The sequence below is a fragment of the Seriola lalandi genome, unplaced genomic scaffold, assembly GCF_002814215.2.
Source record: "Seriola lalandi dorsalis isolate HSWRI2012SDOR001 ecotype SW California unplaced genomic scaffold, Sedor1 jcf7180002055008, whole genome shotgun sequence".
Lineage (NCBI taxonomy): Eukaryota > Metazoa > Chordata > Actinopteri > Carangiformes > Carangidae > Seriola > Seriola lalandi.
The window spans coordinates 1665814-1684829 of record NW_019525551.1 but is presented as its reverse complement, the minus strand read 5'-3'; the positions used below and the strand labels follow the sequence as shown (position 1 = coordinate 1684829).

General features: G+C 39.1%; 1 protein-coding gene across 6 annotated transcripts in view; it reads right to left on the bottom strand.

The window, feature by feature from the left end:
- ppp6r3 (protein phosphatase 6, regulatory subunit 3) overlaps positions 1 to 16812 on the bottom strand; it is a 31555-nt gene extending 14743 nt beyond the window's left edge. For 4 of the 6 annotated variants that reach the window (XM_023397451.2, XM_023397452.2, XM_023397453.2 and 1 more), the window contains exons 1-16: positions 16613 to 16812; positions 11862 to 12032; positions 11478 to 11711; positions 10022 to 10208; positions 9018 to 9155; positions 8399 to 8464; positions 7902 to 8014; positions 7398 to 7511; positions 6561 to 6687; positions 6119 to 6271; positions 5029 to 5178; positions 4341 to 4405; positions 3940 to 4055; positions 3581 to 3666; positions 2734 to 2820; positions 1130 to 1227 (exon numbers count right to left, since the gene is read on the bottom strand). In XM_023397451.2, coding sequence (XP_023253219.1) covers positions 1130 to 1227; positions 2734 to 2820; positions 3581 to 3666; positions 3940 to 4055; positions 4341 to 4405; positions 5029 to 5178; positions 6119 to 6271; positions 6561 to 6687; positions 7398 to 7511; positions 7902 to 8014; positions 8399 to 8464; positions 9018 to 9155; positions 10022 to 10208; positions 11478 to 11704 — 1727 coding nt within the window. In that variant the 5' untranslated portion in view covers positions 11705 to 11711; positions 11862 to 12032; positions 16613 to 16812. The remainder of the gene's footprint in view (positions 1 to 1129; positions 1228 to 2733; positions 2821 to 3580; positions 3667 to 3939; positions 4056 to 4340; positions 4406 to 5028; positions 5179 to 6118; positions 6272 to 6560; positions 6688 to 7397; positions 7512 to 7901; positions 8015 to 8398; positions 8465 to 9017; positions 9156 to 10021; positions 10209 to 11477; positions 11712 to 11861; positions 12033 to 16612) is intronic. The other 2 variants (XM_023397454.2, XM_087171537.1) reach the window with 2 other exon arrangements.
- Positions 16813 to 19016: the final 2204 nt, after the last annotated feature.

The window sequence follows — 19016 nt, the reverse complement described above, 5'->3', positions numbered from 1 at the left end:
ACCCCTCGTGTTGTTTTTGGAGCCTTACTGATGCTGTTTAATGTTCCCAGTTACTACTGTAACACTTTATTTGGATAGTTTGCCTACAGAGAGATTACAGAGTATTTGTAACATTTCAACAGATTATTAGTTGAGATTTATCAATTCAACTGTTTCAATCACCTTAACCATTTAATGGTTTACTAATTGTTTGTTGAATATTTGTATAAACATTGTTGAACATTAGTTGAGCATTTGAATGTTCAAAGATGAATGAAATGTTAAAAACTCTCTGCAGGAGGACCATCCAAATAAAGTGTAACCGTTATTACTTATTACTAGTATTTACTATTGAGTGAAAGCATTTTAGTAGAAGACTTCCCATCTTCATAAACAAATGCATGTATGTTCTATTAATCAAACCTTTTGAACTTATTTCATCAAACAACTAAAACTTAAAGAATTAATGTCAGGAGATATTCTGAACATTTGTATTGGTATATTGCTTATTTCATGTGGCCCAATTTTTTTTTTTGTGACAAACAGTCTGATAATGCAAAGCTCAAAATCTACATCAAATGAAAATGCTCTCCATCATCCCACAAGCTGTTTGTTTAAAGTGAACCACACATTTTAAATCATTGATCAACTACCAGCTCTCCAACAACCCACAACCAGAAGATTACACCCCCAAAACCAGCTTGCCCTGAGGAAGGTAGAAAGGGACAGCACACAACAACAAAAAAAGCTGGATATGGTCTCATTTCTTAAATAAATAGGGCATATTTTGGGAGCTATGGCATTAGTTTGAATTTGTTAGCATGTCATGGTTTTTTGCCTTTTTCTGCAGCAAACTGGAAATTTAAGGTGTCAGAAGGACTTTGAAATCAATATCAAAATTAAGCTGTAAGACATCTAGTGGCATTCAGATTTTAGTGTCAACAACAATGGAATCAAACACGTGTAATGACACGTCGTAATAATGGGACTGAGAATAAAGAAGTTAGAAAAGCTTTCTCTTTTAAAGTTATATGCAAATAAATGAACAAGTCCACCCTGCCAGCTTTTTAAAGTCATAAGTGCCCTGTCCCTTCAGTGTTACACAGTAATACTTAGACAGGAAGTCTAGTCATGCAGGATGAGTACTCACTCCACAACATCGTCCTGATCAGCAAACTCTTCATCATTGAAGCCGAACTGCTCAATAAAATTGGACGTCATTTGTTGCATCTGATAATCAGAAAAGGCCTGGCAAAACCCAAGACCAACGATAATGATATAGTCTTGGCTCTACACAAAGCTGGTCATTACTTGCAGTACAGATACATAGCAAATATATATATACCAACAAAGAATTTATAACATGTAGGCTACACAGGTTAATAGCTAAAAAAGCACAAACATGCATTTACAATCAGATGCCAAAACGCTTAAATATTACTTGAGAAAAAAGTGAATTGTATTCTATTCACAGTAACTGTAAAGTTTCCTAAATCACATTAGTAGTTGAGTAAATTAATTCAAAACAGGGTACAGAGATGTTTCTGTAGCTTGTTACTGTGCATGACCCATAGTCACAAAGCATGAGGTGAAAAAAGTTGAACTTTTAAGGATATTAGGCATTACATATGTGCTGTTACACCTCAATCAACCAATGACAAGGGCTCCAGGAAAACACATGTATATTACAGAGTGGCGATTTTGTTCAGTGACCACGACATTGATGTCAACTGCGTTATCAGCCACAGGGCTTGAAGCTTACTTCTGTCCCCAATGAGCACCTTGGAGCATATACATAACTTCAGGGGCATGAAGAAAATGTATTGAGTAATGTGTTTTCCTGAATAAAAGAAATACAAGGAGACATTTACAAGCAAAAGGATTTCATTCTTTATTCATTTCATTCTAGGTATTTAATTATTTCTATGACAAACTATTTATTTAATTATTTACTTCTAATTACCTTAAGCTGTATGAAATATAAATGGTTTGAACTTCTCTAAAATAAAGTAGTTCTTCTTTAGACACAGAGGACAGTGTTTACTAATGGCTGAGAATTTACTTGTGGTGGTGGGAGGCGCATGTGACTAATGTGCATGCAGAGACTCATGGAGTTGAGAGGGAGAGTGTAACTCTGGTTATTTTCTGTAGCTGCAATTTACAGATGTCCCTGAAACACCTCACAAGGGAGGCGCTACAATTTAAATAAAGGTTAAGCGATTCCCATACATAATTTCCTTCACATTATTGCTCTTTGGGACTGCCATAGCTAAAATCTTGTGTAACTGATACTGTAATTGTGGGAAAGGTAGGTGGGCTCTAATGACACCAAGGCATCTGTGTCTGATCATGACTGACATCTTTTTGTGGAGCTTTAGAGGAAAGCTGACACGAGTCCCTTTCTGTACAAACTTGGTTAAAAGTCATTTTGTCCACATCAGACTGATTCTTGCAATTGGTTGTAATAAACTGTCTCACACTGACCAACTCTGATGAGACAATATTGTCCACCTACACCACTTTGAGGATTTACCTCCATGAATTAGATGTCTATATCCCTCCAAAGAAAAGCCGACACAGCAAAACTAGAGCTTCTGTTTCTGACCGACATAGAATGACTAATGAATATTCATAGATCATTTAGGTCTGTGTGGCTATGGGTCTGCTTTGTATGCATGTATGCATTTATGTGTGTGTGTGTGTGTGTGTGTGTGTGTGTGTGTGTGTGTGTGTGTGTGTGTGTGTGTGTCTTACTTGTTGTAGAGAGGAGTCCTGGTGAAAGCCACTGTCTTTAAAGTCCACCTCATCATCACTGGAAGAATGGATGTGGTGTGTGTTCACCTAAAGAGAATTTCACTTTAGCAAAAAGAGAAGAGTCTGTCCAAAGAACTGGTTGTCCATTCATGGTGTAATAAAATAACTGCTGTTGTGCTGCAGTCCACCCTGGTCTAAATCTTTGTGAAAATACACAGTGAAGTCCATGATAAATTAAGCTTGAACAAGTGTTGAGTTGGATCTGTACTTGGAACACAGGATCTGGGAAGAAAACACAATACTTTTTGGCTTGTGTACATAGCAGGTGTTTTAGTTTTTCTGTCACCCCTCTCTCGTGCGTCTCTCGGAACACATACACTATTTTAATCAATGCATCTGTTTACTCTGGCCACATAAGGACTCGTGTTTTACTCGTTCTTTACACACATGAACACAACCCAAAGCATATTTTTACACTTCAAGTCTATTCTATTCCATTTTATGTGTGTAACTACAGTGACTGTGTTAGGCTTTAAGCAATGCCAAAAAGCAGATGACCAACACTTAATGCTATGGCTGAATGCACCCTTTGTGGGCACAGACAGAGCAGTGAAGCTGCTGCTGCAACTCTGCTTATATGCTGCTCACACTACACCTCCTGTGTAGACAGTGTTCAACTCACTCACTGTTTCATTTCAAATCCAATGTGGTTGAACTACAGAAACAACACAATAAAAAAAAAAAAAAAAAAACTCAAATCTCACTGTCTTAATAACTGCATGGTACAGCCAACATGTATTAAAATAAAAACTTGACATCAGTGTCAACGTTCATTTTAGTTGCTCACCAGGTCGACAGTGTTTCTCTTGTTTGTGTCAGCCAGCTGCCCAGAAATAAAGGCCTCCCATTTCTCTCTGTCCTCTGCTGGGAGCTCTGTGTCAGACACAAACACAGCTCATACTCACTCCACCCTTATATACTGTATATTTAACAAAACTGTTAAAGAATGGTGCTTGATGTCAGATGCCATTAGTTATTTTGATAAAACAGGTTAACCACTGAGTTAAGTAATAGCACAGGAAGACTTCCATCGGGTTACCACCAAAGTGAGGACTTGACACAACACAAAATAGAGGTCAATGTTTGAAACTCAAAGATAAAGATTATTTGCAGGACAGGTGACGTTAGAGAGATACAAGTCCTTACCTGAGATGAGCTGTTGTATCTGCGGTCCATTAGGGCCTTTGTCACAGTTATGAACTATAGAGTTGGCTATTCTGGTGAGGTGACCCATGTAGCCTCGTCGCCGACCACCTTCCGCCCTAAAACACACAAACACATGAAGACATTCCATTATCATTAAATTTGATTTATTTTGACTTTGACCACTGAAGCCAAGAATCACTCTCTTAACTACTCTGAACCACGACCAGCAGTGATCTTATGACATTTTAATACACTTGTGTAATTTACATGATAAAGGAGCACAGAACCTTTGGTTTTGCAGTGTGTTCTATTCTACTACAGCAAATGACAACACAATAAAACATAGTTACCACCTGACAAAGTTACATATGGTCTCACTTGCAGCAGAGCAGAATACTCACTGTTCTTTCTCATTGGAGCTCCAGGCATCTATGATTCTCTGAATAAACTGGCACTTTTGAAACAGCTGGTAGAGAAAGACATAAGAAAATTAAATACAAGTATTTCAGTGTGGCTACAACATAGTGCATATTGCTGCTGTGCCCACGTTGATATTCAATTAAAAAAAAAAACAGTGAAATATATATAGTCCCAGGCATGGAAACAAACACATTATGCCTGAGGTAATCCAGATTACCTGGGGAAATGTGATGCAGTATTTACTTGTCACATAAGGGTTACTATCTTCTCCATTGTAATTGTCCAATTGTACAGCAAATACTAAGGATGTCACAATACCAGATTTTCCCATGTGGCGTGTTACTACAACAGATGTCAGCTGTAGCAGATCACAAATGATAACGGTAACATTTTTTCATTTTCATATTCTGTCTTTGAACTGCTTAGATAAATTTGAGGTTCCTGTGATATCCCTAGTAAGAACAACTCAGTTCTGCATTTGCTTATTTGGTCAGGAAATTTGTCAACTCTGTTTACATTAAATGTTCAGCTGTAACACATTTTGCTTCATGTTAGTATGTTTTACCAATGTAAAGCCAGTGTCATTGCTAAAATACAGCAACTTTTGCAGTTCAGCTACAAAAGTAAAACTCTGTGAAAAATATTTTTTTTCTACTTTTCTAATCTTACATGTTTGATGAGGATGCTTTCCCTAGCATGTTCCTGCTCTGTGTCTGGCTGGACATCAGTGGGGGCGGGGGGCATAGCCAGAATCATGGCTGTGCAGATCTCCACCTGAATGTGGAGGAAGTTGTTCCAGATGTATTTGAAATACATGTCCTGTAGAGCAAAACAAAACATGAAAACAGAAATATTAGTTTGTTTCGAGTGTCTAATGCTGTTTGTTGTTTCCACACTATACTGAAGAAAATGTAATTATAAGATGGTTCTTGTTTTTCTAGTTCAAGTCCAATCAAAGTATGAAAAAAAATGGTTCAGGTCACACAGTGACAAATGTAGCCTTGTTTTGACCCACAGACTTCTGTGATCAGTTTTAAATCAATTTACAGTTTAACATTATCTGAACCACTTTCCAATGAAAACCAAAAGCAATTAACCCTGAAAAAGTATTTTATAACTGGTCTATAAAACCAAGTATATACATAACTACAGTAAACACAGCAGGTTAAAGTTAAACCAAGAAACTGCTGAGCAAGATCATATGGATGTGGTTATTATAGTTTTAACATCCAGGTGAGTCCAAGTTCCACTGGACTGACTACACACTGTTGTAAAGCTCTTACTAGCACTCTGCACATCTCAGCATATAATGTCAATGAAGATAACAGTATAAACAGAGAAAATGGAAATGAGAGCCAGAATTCCCATTGTAGTTTCTGGACTGATAGCCTCTCACCACCTATCTCTCATTAGTATGGCTTTCAAGGGAGATAACTGTATTTGCCTTTATCTGTAACTTGAATTTGTTTACATACATCTGCAATATGCTCATAACTATGGTTGGGGTTCAATCAAATCCTAATCCTCTCAAATCCCTTAATGAATCTTATAAAGTTTTTGCATATAGAATATAAAAACAAAGATAAAACATATAATGCCTCTGGCCACGGGTGTCACCAGCATGGAGGTTTAAAAAGACAAAACATGAACTATAGAAAAATATCACTGAGCATACTGTATACAACACGATCTTAGATCAATCTCTTCTAACTGCTCAGCTCTGTTAGTGTTGTGGGCTGAAGATACAAAAGGTACTCACTAGTATGACTTCCAGCGTGTTGAGGTTAATGAGTTCTGTGTTGATGCTGTGTGTGTTGCTCTGCAACAGACTGGCCACCAGTCTGACCACATTAAGCCTGGTGTTGCCCACTGGGGGGTCCAGCACCCCCCACGTTGTCTTCATCACATTCTTCTGTTGGTGGAGAATAAACACTGCTTAGTATATACACCAATTCATACTAAAGACTATATACTTAGTGTAGAAAACCCTGTCACATCCTTTTTCTGTGACTGTACCATGTTTTGATTTCTAAGCAAAATTTTTACTAGCACTATTAAAACAAACTGTATATTTTTTTAGGAAAATCACTGTTTTTACAAACATTGGATAAAACACACTACTTCAAACTAAACTAGAAACAGCTGACAATCGATAGGATTGTCATTTTAAAACCGCTCACAGCTATTGGTCTGGTTCATACCTTAGGGGGTTCCAGTAGCAGCTGGTGAAAGTCTTTAAGTCGGGGTCTCACAGCCTCCAGGATGCTGTGGTTGACTGAGAATGAAGGATGGGACATCCCTGGAGGACACTCCATGTGACCCTCAAACCTACAACATTGCAAGCCAACATCTAATGAACCAGCTCAAACACTTCAGTCACAGACTGAAGTGACTTACCAATCTGATTCTGAAGAGCCATCAAAATATTGTGAACATTTGTGCTAATTTTGGTGGTAGGGGTAGTTAGACTGGTGTTATTATTTCACTCTATGGTGAACTGAGCATGTATGTGTTAATTTTCAAGGTGTTAACTCATTTATAACAACTGTGTTGGTGGTGGTATAAGGACGGTGTTTTCAAAATGAACTTGAACACAGATGGTTTTGGTCATCAATTCTATCAGTAATAATAATTTAAGATGTGGTTAGTTGGAGTTTTGCTTCTGTAAAATGGTTTAAATAATCTGGATAAACTGTTGATTGCTTCATTATAACCTGTTTGATCAGATACTGTTGTAGTGATGTTGCCATGTTCCCGGTCTCAATAAGTTTGGTGAGTACTCATCAGTGCAGATAGAACTCGTGCACAAAACTATGAAAATCAGAACCAAACCAAAATCATCTTTTAACAATATACTGCAAAATCTGTGACTTCCATCACTAATGTACAAACAAAAGCCGTAATTGTAGTTGATCTCTCACCCTAGGGCTTTTTTTAATTTTATATGAGGTGTTCTGCCCTCATTTCGTGTTCTTCAACTATTGTATATCCAATGTCAAAATAAAATATCAAGAGAGTTAAGAATTCACATGACGTACGCTGGTCTCCTTGTCTCAAACAACGTGAGGAGGATCTGGATAACACTGACAATTGCAGATTCATTCTTCTCCTTGTCAAAGATATTTGACAGCAGTTGCTCCACTGTCTCCTGCCTGAGGAGGAGAACAGACATGAAGATGAAGAGAAAACAGACTCAAAGTCACTTGCCACATCAGTTACACAGAATGTGTTTTCAACAGCCTACTAGGCAAAAAAGACAACAGCCAAAAAAACCAAAACTGGTGGTTAAGTAAAAAACAAATTACTTATTTTTCTGATCTACATGAAAAGTCACTGTTACAGCAATCAGAACCTTTTTTTTTTTTTCAAGTTTAGATTTAGCCCATTTTTTAACCTAACATTATCACTGCCTCAGCCAACATCCTATTCAAAACCTAGGGAGCATTTAATAAGCCTCAGTACCTTAGGAGGGGTCAAAGGTCTCTACACACCAGAGAAATTAACCATGGCTATAAGAGCTGTTGTGGCTGAATGATACATACTTTTCAAGTGTGGCCAGAAGTGGGTCAGGCTCTGAACAGCCCTGGACCTGGAACATCTGATCTCTGCTCAGTCTGATGATCTCACACAGTGACTGGGAGGCATTGGAGTGTCTCTGTGTCAAGACAAAAAGGAGAAGTGAGACAATAAACCATAAATCTACAACCTTTAGTCTTACCCACTTGAAACTTAGCATATCTAATCCTCCAATCAAAGTCTCTATATTTCCTGAACAGGTTTACAATAAGCAAGAGTGTCCATCTTGATGGAGATTAAGAATGATAAAATAAAATGGAATCTATCTGCAGGGCTCAATAACTATATATATTTTTTCTAATTTGAGTGAAGTGATCCTTATGTAGAAGTGCATGCAAATTCTCCAACAATTATCTTTAATACATATTGTTTTCAAAGCTTAAATAGAGCAAAAAAAGTTCCCAGGTTCATCAATAGCCCACAGAGGATGATAATATCCCGATGGCCAATGGAAGAAACTCACATCCTCATCTTGAGAAGGCTGCACCATGTCCACCAGTCTCTGAATTACCTTCTCCTCATTTAGCCACTAGAAGAGCACAGAGAGCAGAGATGATCAGGATGGCACAAAATATTCAGAGGGAAACCAAGAAGCAGGTGGTAAAATTCTGTGTATTAGATAATCGTTAGAAAACAGTCCTGAAATTTCATTTCTTGCCAATGGAGCATGTGAACCAAATAAGCAATTCCTGGTTATTACACCATACTGCTGTGACTGCAAACTTTATTAACCCTTTGAAATTTATTTAGAAACAATTTAAGGTGGATAGCCGTAATTATTTTCACAAACAAAGACCAATGGCATCTCAAGACCTGTTGGGCTTGTCCAAGTAGAAAGGCTTCATGATGATGTGTCTGTGATAGCTAGCAGCATGAACTGTCTTTTGTAAAGTACATGATTCTAATTGACACTAGTCTTCCACAAAGGTTAACTGAGTCATGCCACATCACAATGAGCAACATGGAATTTGTTGGGCTGCTCTTTTGTTTTGTTATGGTCCAATTTAAATGACTTGATAAGTGAAAACAGATGCTAGAGATCATTCTTAGCACAAAAGAGAGAGTGTTGTCCTGCTACTCACATTGAGAACATCCTGTCGTAGCTGTTGTGGTTCAATGCAGGTGAGCATTCTGAGCAGCAGGTCCATGATGGCAGATGTCCCAATGTGTTTGATCATCAAGTCTACAAAGTCCTCCCGCTTTCGCAGAAAATCCACTATCTATAAACACAAACAAACCATACACACCTTAAAATCTTTACATAGGATAAACCAGGGGTCGCATTGACCGATTATTATGAATTTGACAGAAAGGTCTTCTGTCTTTTTGACAGATTAGAGCAGAGTCAGATGGCAGGTTCTGTAGCGTCACGCTCACTCAGACAGACACACAAACCTTTTCCATTTTGCACAAACTACCTCGTCTTACAATCAGGGTATTGACAGTGTGTTAGTGACAGCTGCGCCCTTGGTGCAGAAGGGATTTTCTCCTGGTGAAGTGAGTGCTTGCAGGATTGGGAAATTCCCCATCAGAGAGTCTTCTCGACTTCTGATCACATCCCTGTGAGAAATGGACTCTGAAATGGAAACGGTAATCCCTGGGAGAAATGACTCCCCCAACTTCAAAACTCTGGTTGAAGTGGCACAGATAATTCTACTATCCAGTGTGGCAGAAGAGCGTATGTTCACCCTTAAGAACAAAATCAAAACAGCCATGAGAAGTCATCTGTCTGAGGCAAAGATGCAAAACCGCCCTCAGAAATGTATAATCTGAGTTGTTTTTGAAAATTAAATACTATTAAATAGGATATGTCACATTATCATTGATAATTAAAATGAATAATAATAGATCATGACAGACTTTTTACGACCCTGTCTGTCAAAATGAAAAACAACAAGTTAACACAGCCTCTGGGACAAACACAAAAGTACTTTTTCTAAAATATTTTGTTAGAGTGAAAAAAACATTTAGAGCATGTGACCTGATCACTATTGATTATTTTGTTTTGGTATTTTTTTCTGTGAAAAATCATGATGACAATCTGCATCCCATTCTGAAATACAAGACCGTCTTCTGACGAACTCACCTGTTCAGGCTTGCGTCCTATAAGAATGGACAGGACCTTAGAGAAGAAGCTGGCCAGGAGCGGGTTGAGAGGCGGCTCATTCTGGAGGAAGCCATAAAGTTTCATCAGCAGTTTTTCATCTTCTCCCAGTCTGTCATTTATCTGGCTCACATCAGATGTAAGCAGCTCACATGATATGTTGGGATACCTGGAAGACAACAAAGTTGCTCCTTAGAGTTTTGTTTAGAATGCTGTGGTAAATGTTCAGAGATGCCAAGAGTAGTTATTAGACTAAGTGGCTGGGTGTGGCCCCTGGTGTCAAATTTTAAAGGTAAGAGATTTTCATGGATCTGATCAACTATGATACCAAATAACATGTTGTAAACTACATTGTTCTTCAAATTCTGAAATAAATGAAGAATACAAAAAGTTTGAAAACCAATGTGAAATTTGAACCTTGGAAACATGCAATTTTTGAAAGGCCAATCCAATTGACTTCACAATTAACTCACATCTACAGCTCAGTGTGCTCTACAAAAAAGCCTCTTGGACCATGAAGTCCACCATGATGGATTTTCCATCATTTTGAAAACACATTTCTGACATCTCCTAAACTGTAGGTCTGCCTGCTACCAATTGCTTATCAAAAGTTGCATTAAACTTGTTGATATCTTACTAAATTTTCAAGATATTGACCAATTAACTTCACAAGGGCTCACCCTTAGAAGGAAATTGGCCATAACTCACTAATGATTTGTCCAATCATCATAAGTCTGGGTGCATAGCTTCTATTTATCTTTGGGGAAAAAGATGGAAGCACTTTGAGCCCAAAAGGCCACATGCATGGTCTATCATATTTGCTGAAAATGGTTAGAACCTGCAAATTGCAGCTATATTATCAAATTTCTTTTTGTTTTAACACAACAGAAAAATTAAATTTCAAAACTCCAACTGGGAGATACATAAAATGTTTTGTGGACTTTCGTTGTGGGGGAAACAATAGAAATGTGCAAAAGAGACTTCAAGTTCCTTTTTTAGTTCCTGTGGCCACTTGATTCCCCAAAGTTCTTTATAAAAAGGGCAAAAGAGAACAGGGGCTTTGGTAGCGCAGGCATTTCCATCTAATATTTTTAAACATTATGCTATTGCCAGAATGCTTTTAATGTGCACTGGAGAGATCTGGTCCATAACTTGAAAGTTTTATAGTGTGTTATTTAATTGTACAATGTGCAATCCTCCAGGCAAATGCCCACTGTTCTGCTCTGTTGTCTGAGCTTGTAAAACCATTAATGCTAAATGTAACAAATAAAGGATAAAAGGTTAAAGGTTGCAATACATGCAATAGAGCACACAGAGAGAAGTGGGCCTTAGAAAGGTGTCTACATATGTGTTTCTGAAATTGCTAATTTTTCTTGAAAGGGAACTAACTAGGACCTTCATTTTGCTCACCCTTACCCCTTGCACTATTTTATCTTACTTGTATTTAACCTTCTCCTCAACATCAGTACTGGGTTCCTGTGTGATGAAGGTGACCAGATCCTCCATGCACTGTGGTCTCAGCAGGAAGTCAACCAGTTTGTGGTTCTGGGCCTTGCACTCCTGCAGGACGTCATCCTCATCCATCACCTCGGTCAGCGTCACATCCTCCTTCTCTAGCAGCGTGTCAATGTGGGATGTGGTGTGGAGGTCAAATTTCCAGAACATGTTGGCTCTGAAAAGATCAAATAGCAAGTTAAATACATTTTGTGCAACCAACATTAATATGTGCCATTAAATTCATTGCAAGATGGGGTCCTTCAATCAGAGGAGACAGGAATATAACGTATAATTGTAATGACTAACAGCTGTCTCTTCAGCTTACCTGTGAGTATGTTGGAGTCCAGACGGCAGAGCTCAGGTTAAAAAGAGGTGTGTTCTACTCTTTGAGAGTTGTGGCCCATTCCAGGCTAGCCGAATGGACAGACAGGCAGGCAGACAGCGGTTATGGACAGACTGACAAACAGCACGCATACAGCAGTTCAACAGCACACACCTGTGGGGCGGAGAAACAGAATAAGACATGTTAAAATAATGTTACACTGCTTTTCATGTGGATATTACAGAAATTATGATTGTTACTTGTAGTTAAAAAATAAATAAATAAATAAAAAAAAGTACAACCCATAAGCATTTTTTTTGTTTCTACGGTCCTACAACACCCAGTACTCCTCATAAATGCACCATTCAGTGAAGCAGCTCCTTCACATGCAGATACACTAGACTTTTACTTTGTTACAATACAACAAATTTACGACTGCTGAAATAATGGCACAGAGAAGCATCAGTTGAAACTATAGCAAACAATGTTTGCGTTTATTCTGCCTTGCCATTCTGTATATAAAAGGTATGAATACGGAATATGGAGCATTGTTGTTCCACCTTTAAGCCAACAGCGGAGGTAGTCAGTGACGGATCAATATCCATATTAGGGCTGTCCCAAACGATTATTTCTTAAACGATTAATCTAGCGATTATTTTTTTTTATTAACCTAACAGTAATTTTATTGCAATTATTTTCCAGTTAGTCATTTAATATAACAATTTGCCCCGTCCAACATCTTGACTCAATGCACCATGGTGTTTCCTCTTTATGTGCTCGTGCATGAGTGTCGTGCTAGAGAGATATGCCAGATGCACTTTGCAGAGTCTGCAGACTACCGCACTGTCGGTGTCAAGATTAAAGTATTCCCAAACTCTGGAGGACCGTGTGCGAGCCTTTTTTGCCGCGTGCTGCTCCACATGCTCCGTCGTGCTGCTGGTAGACGCCGCCGTGTTGTTCAAATAGATTACACAGACGCAAATCATTCACGTAGTCAATGACTTCAATTACGTCACTGCGTTGTCCCAGTCCGTGCGCTGCGCTTGTATCCGGGTAAACCAAAGACGATGGATATAAACGGTCCCATTAAAAAGTTCCGGTTTTGTTCTATGAACATTTACCCTGTGTGGTTTTACACGATGCGTCGACACTAAAATTCCACGTCGAATAATTTTTATAATCGACAACGTCAATTACGTCGGATAATCGTCCCAGCCTTAATCCATATTTAAAAAGAAAAAGAAAAAAAAGAAAAAGAAAAAAGAGAGCCCACATGGTTACACATCAAGCCTAACTGCTGAACGCCAGCATACTATCAAAAACCCACAAACCTGAAAAAATGAAGGGTCTTCATAACAATAAGACAGACTGACTGCTTGTTTATTCATGTTTCCAGTAATGTCCTGAGTCAAACCATGCACTTAATAATATCTGCTATATAAGGCTCTTTGCTTGCTCTGCTGCTTGTTTCTGCTATAATTGGTAAGACACTGGCCCTGTTCAGACCTGATATTAACATCCGTCCCAGGTGATTGGATCACAAGTGGACAGCTCTAAGTTCAGGTATGAACGCAACCATGACGCATTGAGGACACATTTGAGATCCAATCACTCAGACCACATTCAGAGGAGGTCTGGACCACATGTGTCCACATTCTTTTAGCAGTGTGAACGTGTCCTGGACCACTCTGAAGGACCAACTACTCTAGTGAAGTCCCAACACAGTTTCGTAATGAAGGGAAATATTTTACTATTTCAAATGAATAAAACTGTATTCCATTGTAAGACCTGTGCACAATGCATTACTTTATTCAACCCCTCCGTGCCCCGTTCACTCTTTCCCTCACACACACAGACAACAGACTCATCTGTCTGATTGGCTAAAAACAACAACACATACCTGTTTATTTGCATATAAAGCGGGAAAGTGACAATCATAAGTGGTCAATCGAGACACATGTGAAGACTAATTTTAAAGCCAGGTGTGAACTGACAAACTTATATCTGACCACTTGTGATCCGATCACTGAAGACGCTTGTTAATACCAGGTCTGAACAGGGCCACTGTCTACATCCTTTCACAACAGCTCCACATGTACGCACCTCTTATATGGGCAAACAAATATTGTGGTTGATCTACTGAGGGTTTTTTCCTGGGTCCAGTCTCCCAGCACATGCACATAGCACATTCTCATTGCACACAGGCACACTGCAAGGACAGGTCAAGTGCATGTGTACAATATTAATATCACAAAAGGTAAAAATATGGACAATATCAAATTTCTTGAGCTTAAATTTTTCATTTTTGACAATCCGTCAGCGGGAGTTCTTCTGGTGCTCCCGACAGCCAGTCCAATAATGACAGTCGTGTCTGTTGTCTGTGTGTGAGAGAGCGAGAGAGAGAGAACGGGGCAAGGGATACATTGCTTTATCACCCGTATGGTCTGACCTATGTTTACAGAGTACTCATATAATAATGTAGCAGTAACTACTGAGTACTCATATAATAATGTAGTAACAACTACTGAGTTCTCATGGGTTGACCGGTAGGTTAGATGTTGATGGGCATCGCAGCATTTGTGATCCCATCCAAAGATTGTCTCTAATGACAATATTTTCATGCTGAAAGCAGCAACACAAGTCAAAGCAACTAAACTCGGTGAAACAATAGCCTCTTTTACACAGCCTGTTCAAGATGGGCATGTTGAGTCTTTATTCTGCTTCACCATTCTGGATAAAAGGTATGAACACAGACTGGAGGGGCATTGTTGTTCTGCCTTTAAGCTGGCAGTGGAGTAGTCACAGTACTAGATCAACGTCTGTGTAAAGGGACATGGCGGGACAGATGCAGATGCTGTTGTGTTACACATCATGCCTGATTCCAGAACACCAGCACGCTATCTAAAATCACATACTGGGGTGGGAACATGCCAGCTTGTTTGGTTCAGTGTAAACAACTGAACAGCAATATAGCTATAGGATCTTTGTATAAAAGGAGCTAATAATTCACACTAAGCATGGCTTCCTTAGAGTTAAGGATTATGTATATCCTAGTTAACACAACTAGTTGACTTCTTCTGGATTCCTTGGCCATGTACATGCTAAATCAGGTAACTTTCTAACAGGATATTTTACAAGACAGCATAAAAAATAGACAGGATAGGGAAGGTAATGTTGTAGGAGTTAGGAGAAATTGTTCACTTTTACACAATGTATAAGTATAGTAGTAGTATTATAATAGTTTTAGTTTACCACCCTTTACCGGACCAGCTGTGTGTAAACAGCTGTCATACATGTTAGCAACAATGTGTGTAAGTCCCTCTCAGATTTTCTGCCAAACAGATTTCTCCCAATAACTTGTTTTCTTGCATGGAAAGAGGGGGACGTGTCCACTTACTTAGAAAAAATAGATGGTACCAAGAGACTGCAGCAAATGTGTTTGATAAACACCTATTGTGAGAAAACTACTTGAAAAACTCAAATGTGGCTAGTCATGATCATACCTTGTTGTGTTGTTTAAGCTTTTAGTTGTGCGTTTTCTTTATATTTCTATTAATTTAGCAACAGCTGAGTATTACAACTATAAAATACATCCAGGATCATACAAAGTCTGGGCCTCCTTGTCATGGTGAAACTTTAATTAGCTCCTTAACGGAACAAAATAACAGTGACACATGTACCAAAGGTCAGAGGCAATAAAATAGTCCTGGCAATCAAGCACAACCTCAAGAAAACAAAATTTTACTGCTTTAGGAACGTTCCTGCTGGGATGCCGAGTACACCGGCCGCTGCCACTAGACCCAAACAAAATCGATCTGAACAGCTAATGGCAGTTTAGGTCAATTTGACCAGTGTTAAGTTCCCAATCTACGCAGTCTGTGCATGCCCTAGAGAAAAGACAACGGCGTTTCCTTACCTAAATCAACAAAGTTGCCATAGCCTATACACCAAGATTTACGTTAATTTTCAGGTGCGAACCCCGAAACAACAGACTAAGCAGCTTGAAGACGCAGCTTTCTCTCAATATGCAGTGGTCACCGTAAGTTATGGCCATTAGTTATACTATTTTCCAGCTTTCCACCAACCGCACGCAAAGTCAGCATTCCTTAAAAACACATGATGGCCCTATTTTATAGTTGGAGTTAAACGTTGGGTTCAGCGAACGTTAGAGATAGCTTTATTTTGGATAAACATAGGTTGAAACGCGAGGCGATCATTTGATAACTCAGGCTATTATCTGCCTTATATAAGGTACGACTGGCTACCGTTTTTTGCGTTTTGCTGTCGAAATTCTACGTTTGCAGTAACGTCAGTTCATTTACATACCAGGGCCCAAAACAGACTAACAGTTACCGCTAACGCAACAGAAACACACCGGCTCAAGCAAACAAGCTAACGTCACTAGCTATCGTTAGCTATTGTTAGCTAACCTGGTCTCCTAAAGTCGAGATCAAACTAATATCAGAGACGACGTCTTATTAAACGGTGTCAGTGAGCTTTAGGGCTAACGTTAACTAGTTGACCCGTTGGCCGACTAAATAACGCTACGGCTTCACGATACCAATTAGAACAGAAATGTAATGTTAACGTCACCCCTGTCCTTGTTAGAGGTACACCAAGAGTGTCTGACAGCAGTGTTAAGATGGCCAAGTATGCTTCTTGCTAGCCAGCTAACGTTAGCCGGCTATCAGAAGACTACTGGCTAATCGTCTCTTCAGCACCAACCAAGTGCATGGGCTGGCAAGTGTACTTACCGATATACAACGGTAAACGGCGAGTCTCCAGCATGTGGCTTATCTTGCCATTAGCCCTGGGCCTTGACAAAACGAACGCAGAGATAACAAGCAATTCCGGGGGGGAAAAATACAACGTTTAAAACGGATTGTGACAGGCGCGAAAAGGTAGATCATCGGAGGGCACTTTTCAAGATGGCGGTTCCGTCAACTTCAGCGACCCCTTCCCCCACTACAGCTGCAGTGTCTGTCACTCAAACAGTCACAGCAAAGCTATTGGTTCTAATCACATCGCTCAAACCAGGCCTTGAATTTTCATTGGCTACAGAGCGTGCCACTTCAAGGCGTCATCCAAGCGAAGTGCGAATATTGTGTGGCTCGGAAGAGCGGAGTTTATAGTCTTTCTTCTATTTTACAAACTTAGCAAAAGCCCGATAGAAACGTAAGAAGTTAGGAATTCATTCCAGTTTATCTCGTTTGTTATTTGTTCCGATTTGCGTGAAATTCGCTCAAAGTAAAACATTAGTCCCACCCGCACGTTTGCTTTGAATTTTAAATCGAACATACTCGTACAGTTCGAACACGCCCTTGTTTCGTTGAGAAACGCCCAGTTTACTGATGGTGGTGATGGATCAAAGATATATACAGTATTTTGAGATGATTTTCAGTTTTGGCTTATAGTCTCCAAAGTAAATGCAAACAGGGCAAGTGTAACCAAGTAAACACACCGGGCAGTACTTCATCTCTTGCCCTGGCCAATAAACAAAATCATTGACAACTGAAAACCTATTGTAATGTAGGCCTACATATAAGATACATGCTTACCCTTTTTTCAGATTTTTTTGTCACACATAACAAGGTTAAGAATAAACTTCCATGCTCTACAATAAACCGGTATATAGAATGTACAATACAATGTTAAACACAGGTCAGAGATGTCAATACAGATGACCTCTCATACAACGCAGATCTCTTCTTTTACTGAACAGTTTAGGCAATGTGAAGAGACATTTGGAGTGCAGCTAACAAAATCTTAATGACAAAAAGAAGAACAGTCTATTGGACCTGGCATCATACAGTTAAAGAGAGCATTATATAACTTTTCCCGTAGTGACATAAGATATTAATATGTAATTTTCTGTTGCCGTGGACAATACATTTGCCAAATGAATAAATGTACTTATAGATTGTGCATGGAAAGTTGCGGTGATATACTGAATACATTAACTACCATTTCATACAATCACTTTTTGTAAACACTAAAGAAAACATGGTCTTAGGAGGGTAGCAGTGTACTTCTTGATCATTCTCACATTTTCAAAACATTAGTCCAGTTCAAGTTCATAAAAGTGTTCTGTTGGCAGTAAGTGTGCGCATTTCATGGATCACGAGGACTGCACATCTGATGTGGCTGAAAAACATCCTCAAACTAAGGGTCATCTGTTCAGTTACAGTTTCACTGAAGCAGCTGGAAATCACCCATCTTTAATGTTGTGCTTTCCTTTATGTAACATGCCAAATGTCAAAATCTGCTTTGAAAAAGGCCTTTTGCTCAGAGATGGAGACTTGAGTTTGCGACTTGGACTTGAGTCGCACTATAAGTCGCACACACAGTGACTTAAGACTTGACTTGAAACTCATCCTCCAAAGACTTGAGCTTTGGGATTCATCGACAATGTGTATTTTATTTTTGTATTGGCACATTAACATTTAGGAAATGTCTGAATCGCAGAGTGTCATTCTCTTCCTTATTATCACGCAAAACTTTATGCATGCATTTGGCCACAGCCGCAGATGACTGTAGGCTGCTATAACACCTTCACACAAGGCCAAAGCAAAAGAGTGACTAAATGCTATCTGTGCGGTACAGTGCATTCAGAAAGTCTTCAGAACCATTCACATTTTTCACATTTCTTTATGTTGCATTTTTATGCTAAAATAAAAAAAAAATAATAATTTTCCCTCATCAATCTTTGCTTAATAAATCACAATGCCAAAACAAATTCATTAAAAAGCAAAAACTGAAATATCACACTGACATAAGTTTTCAGGCACTTTGCTATGACTCTCTAAGTTAAGCTCAGGTCCCTTCTGATCATCTCTGTTTCTACACCTTGACTGGAGTCCACCTGGTAAACTCAGCTGATTGGACATGATGTGAAAGACACACACCTGTCTATATCAGGTCTCACAGTTGACAATGCAGATCAGAGCAGAAACCATGAGGAGGAAGGAACTGCTGCAGAGCTCAGAGACAGGACTGTGTCGAGGCTCAAAAACATTTCTGCTGCACTGAAGGTTCCTGAGAAGAACAGTGGTCTCCACCATTCTCACATGAAGAAGTCTGGAACAACCAGGACTCTTCTAGAGCTGGACCTGGACTAACTGAGACATCAGGGAGAAGAGAGGAGACGAAGAACCTGAG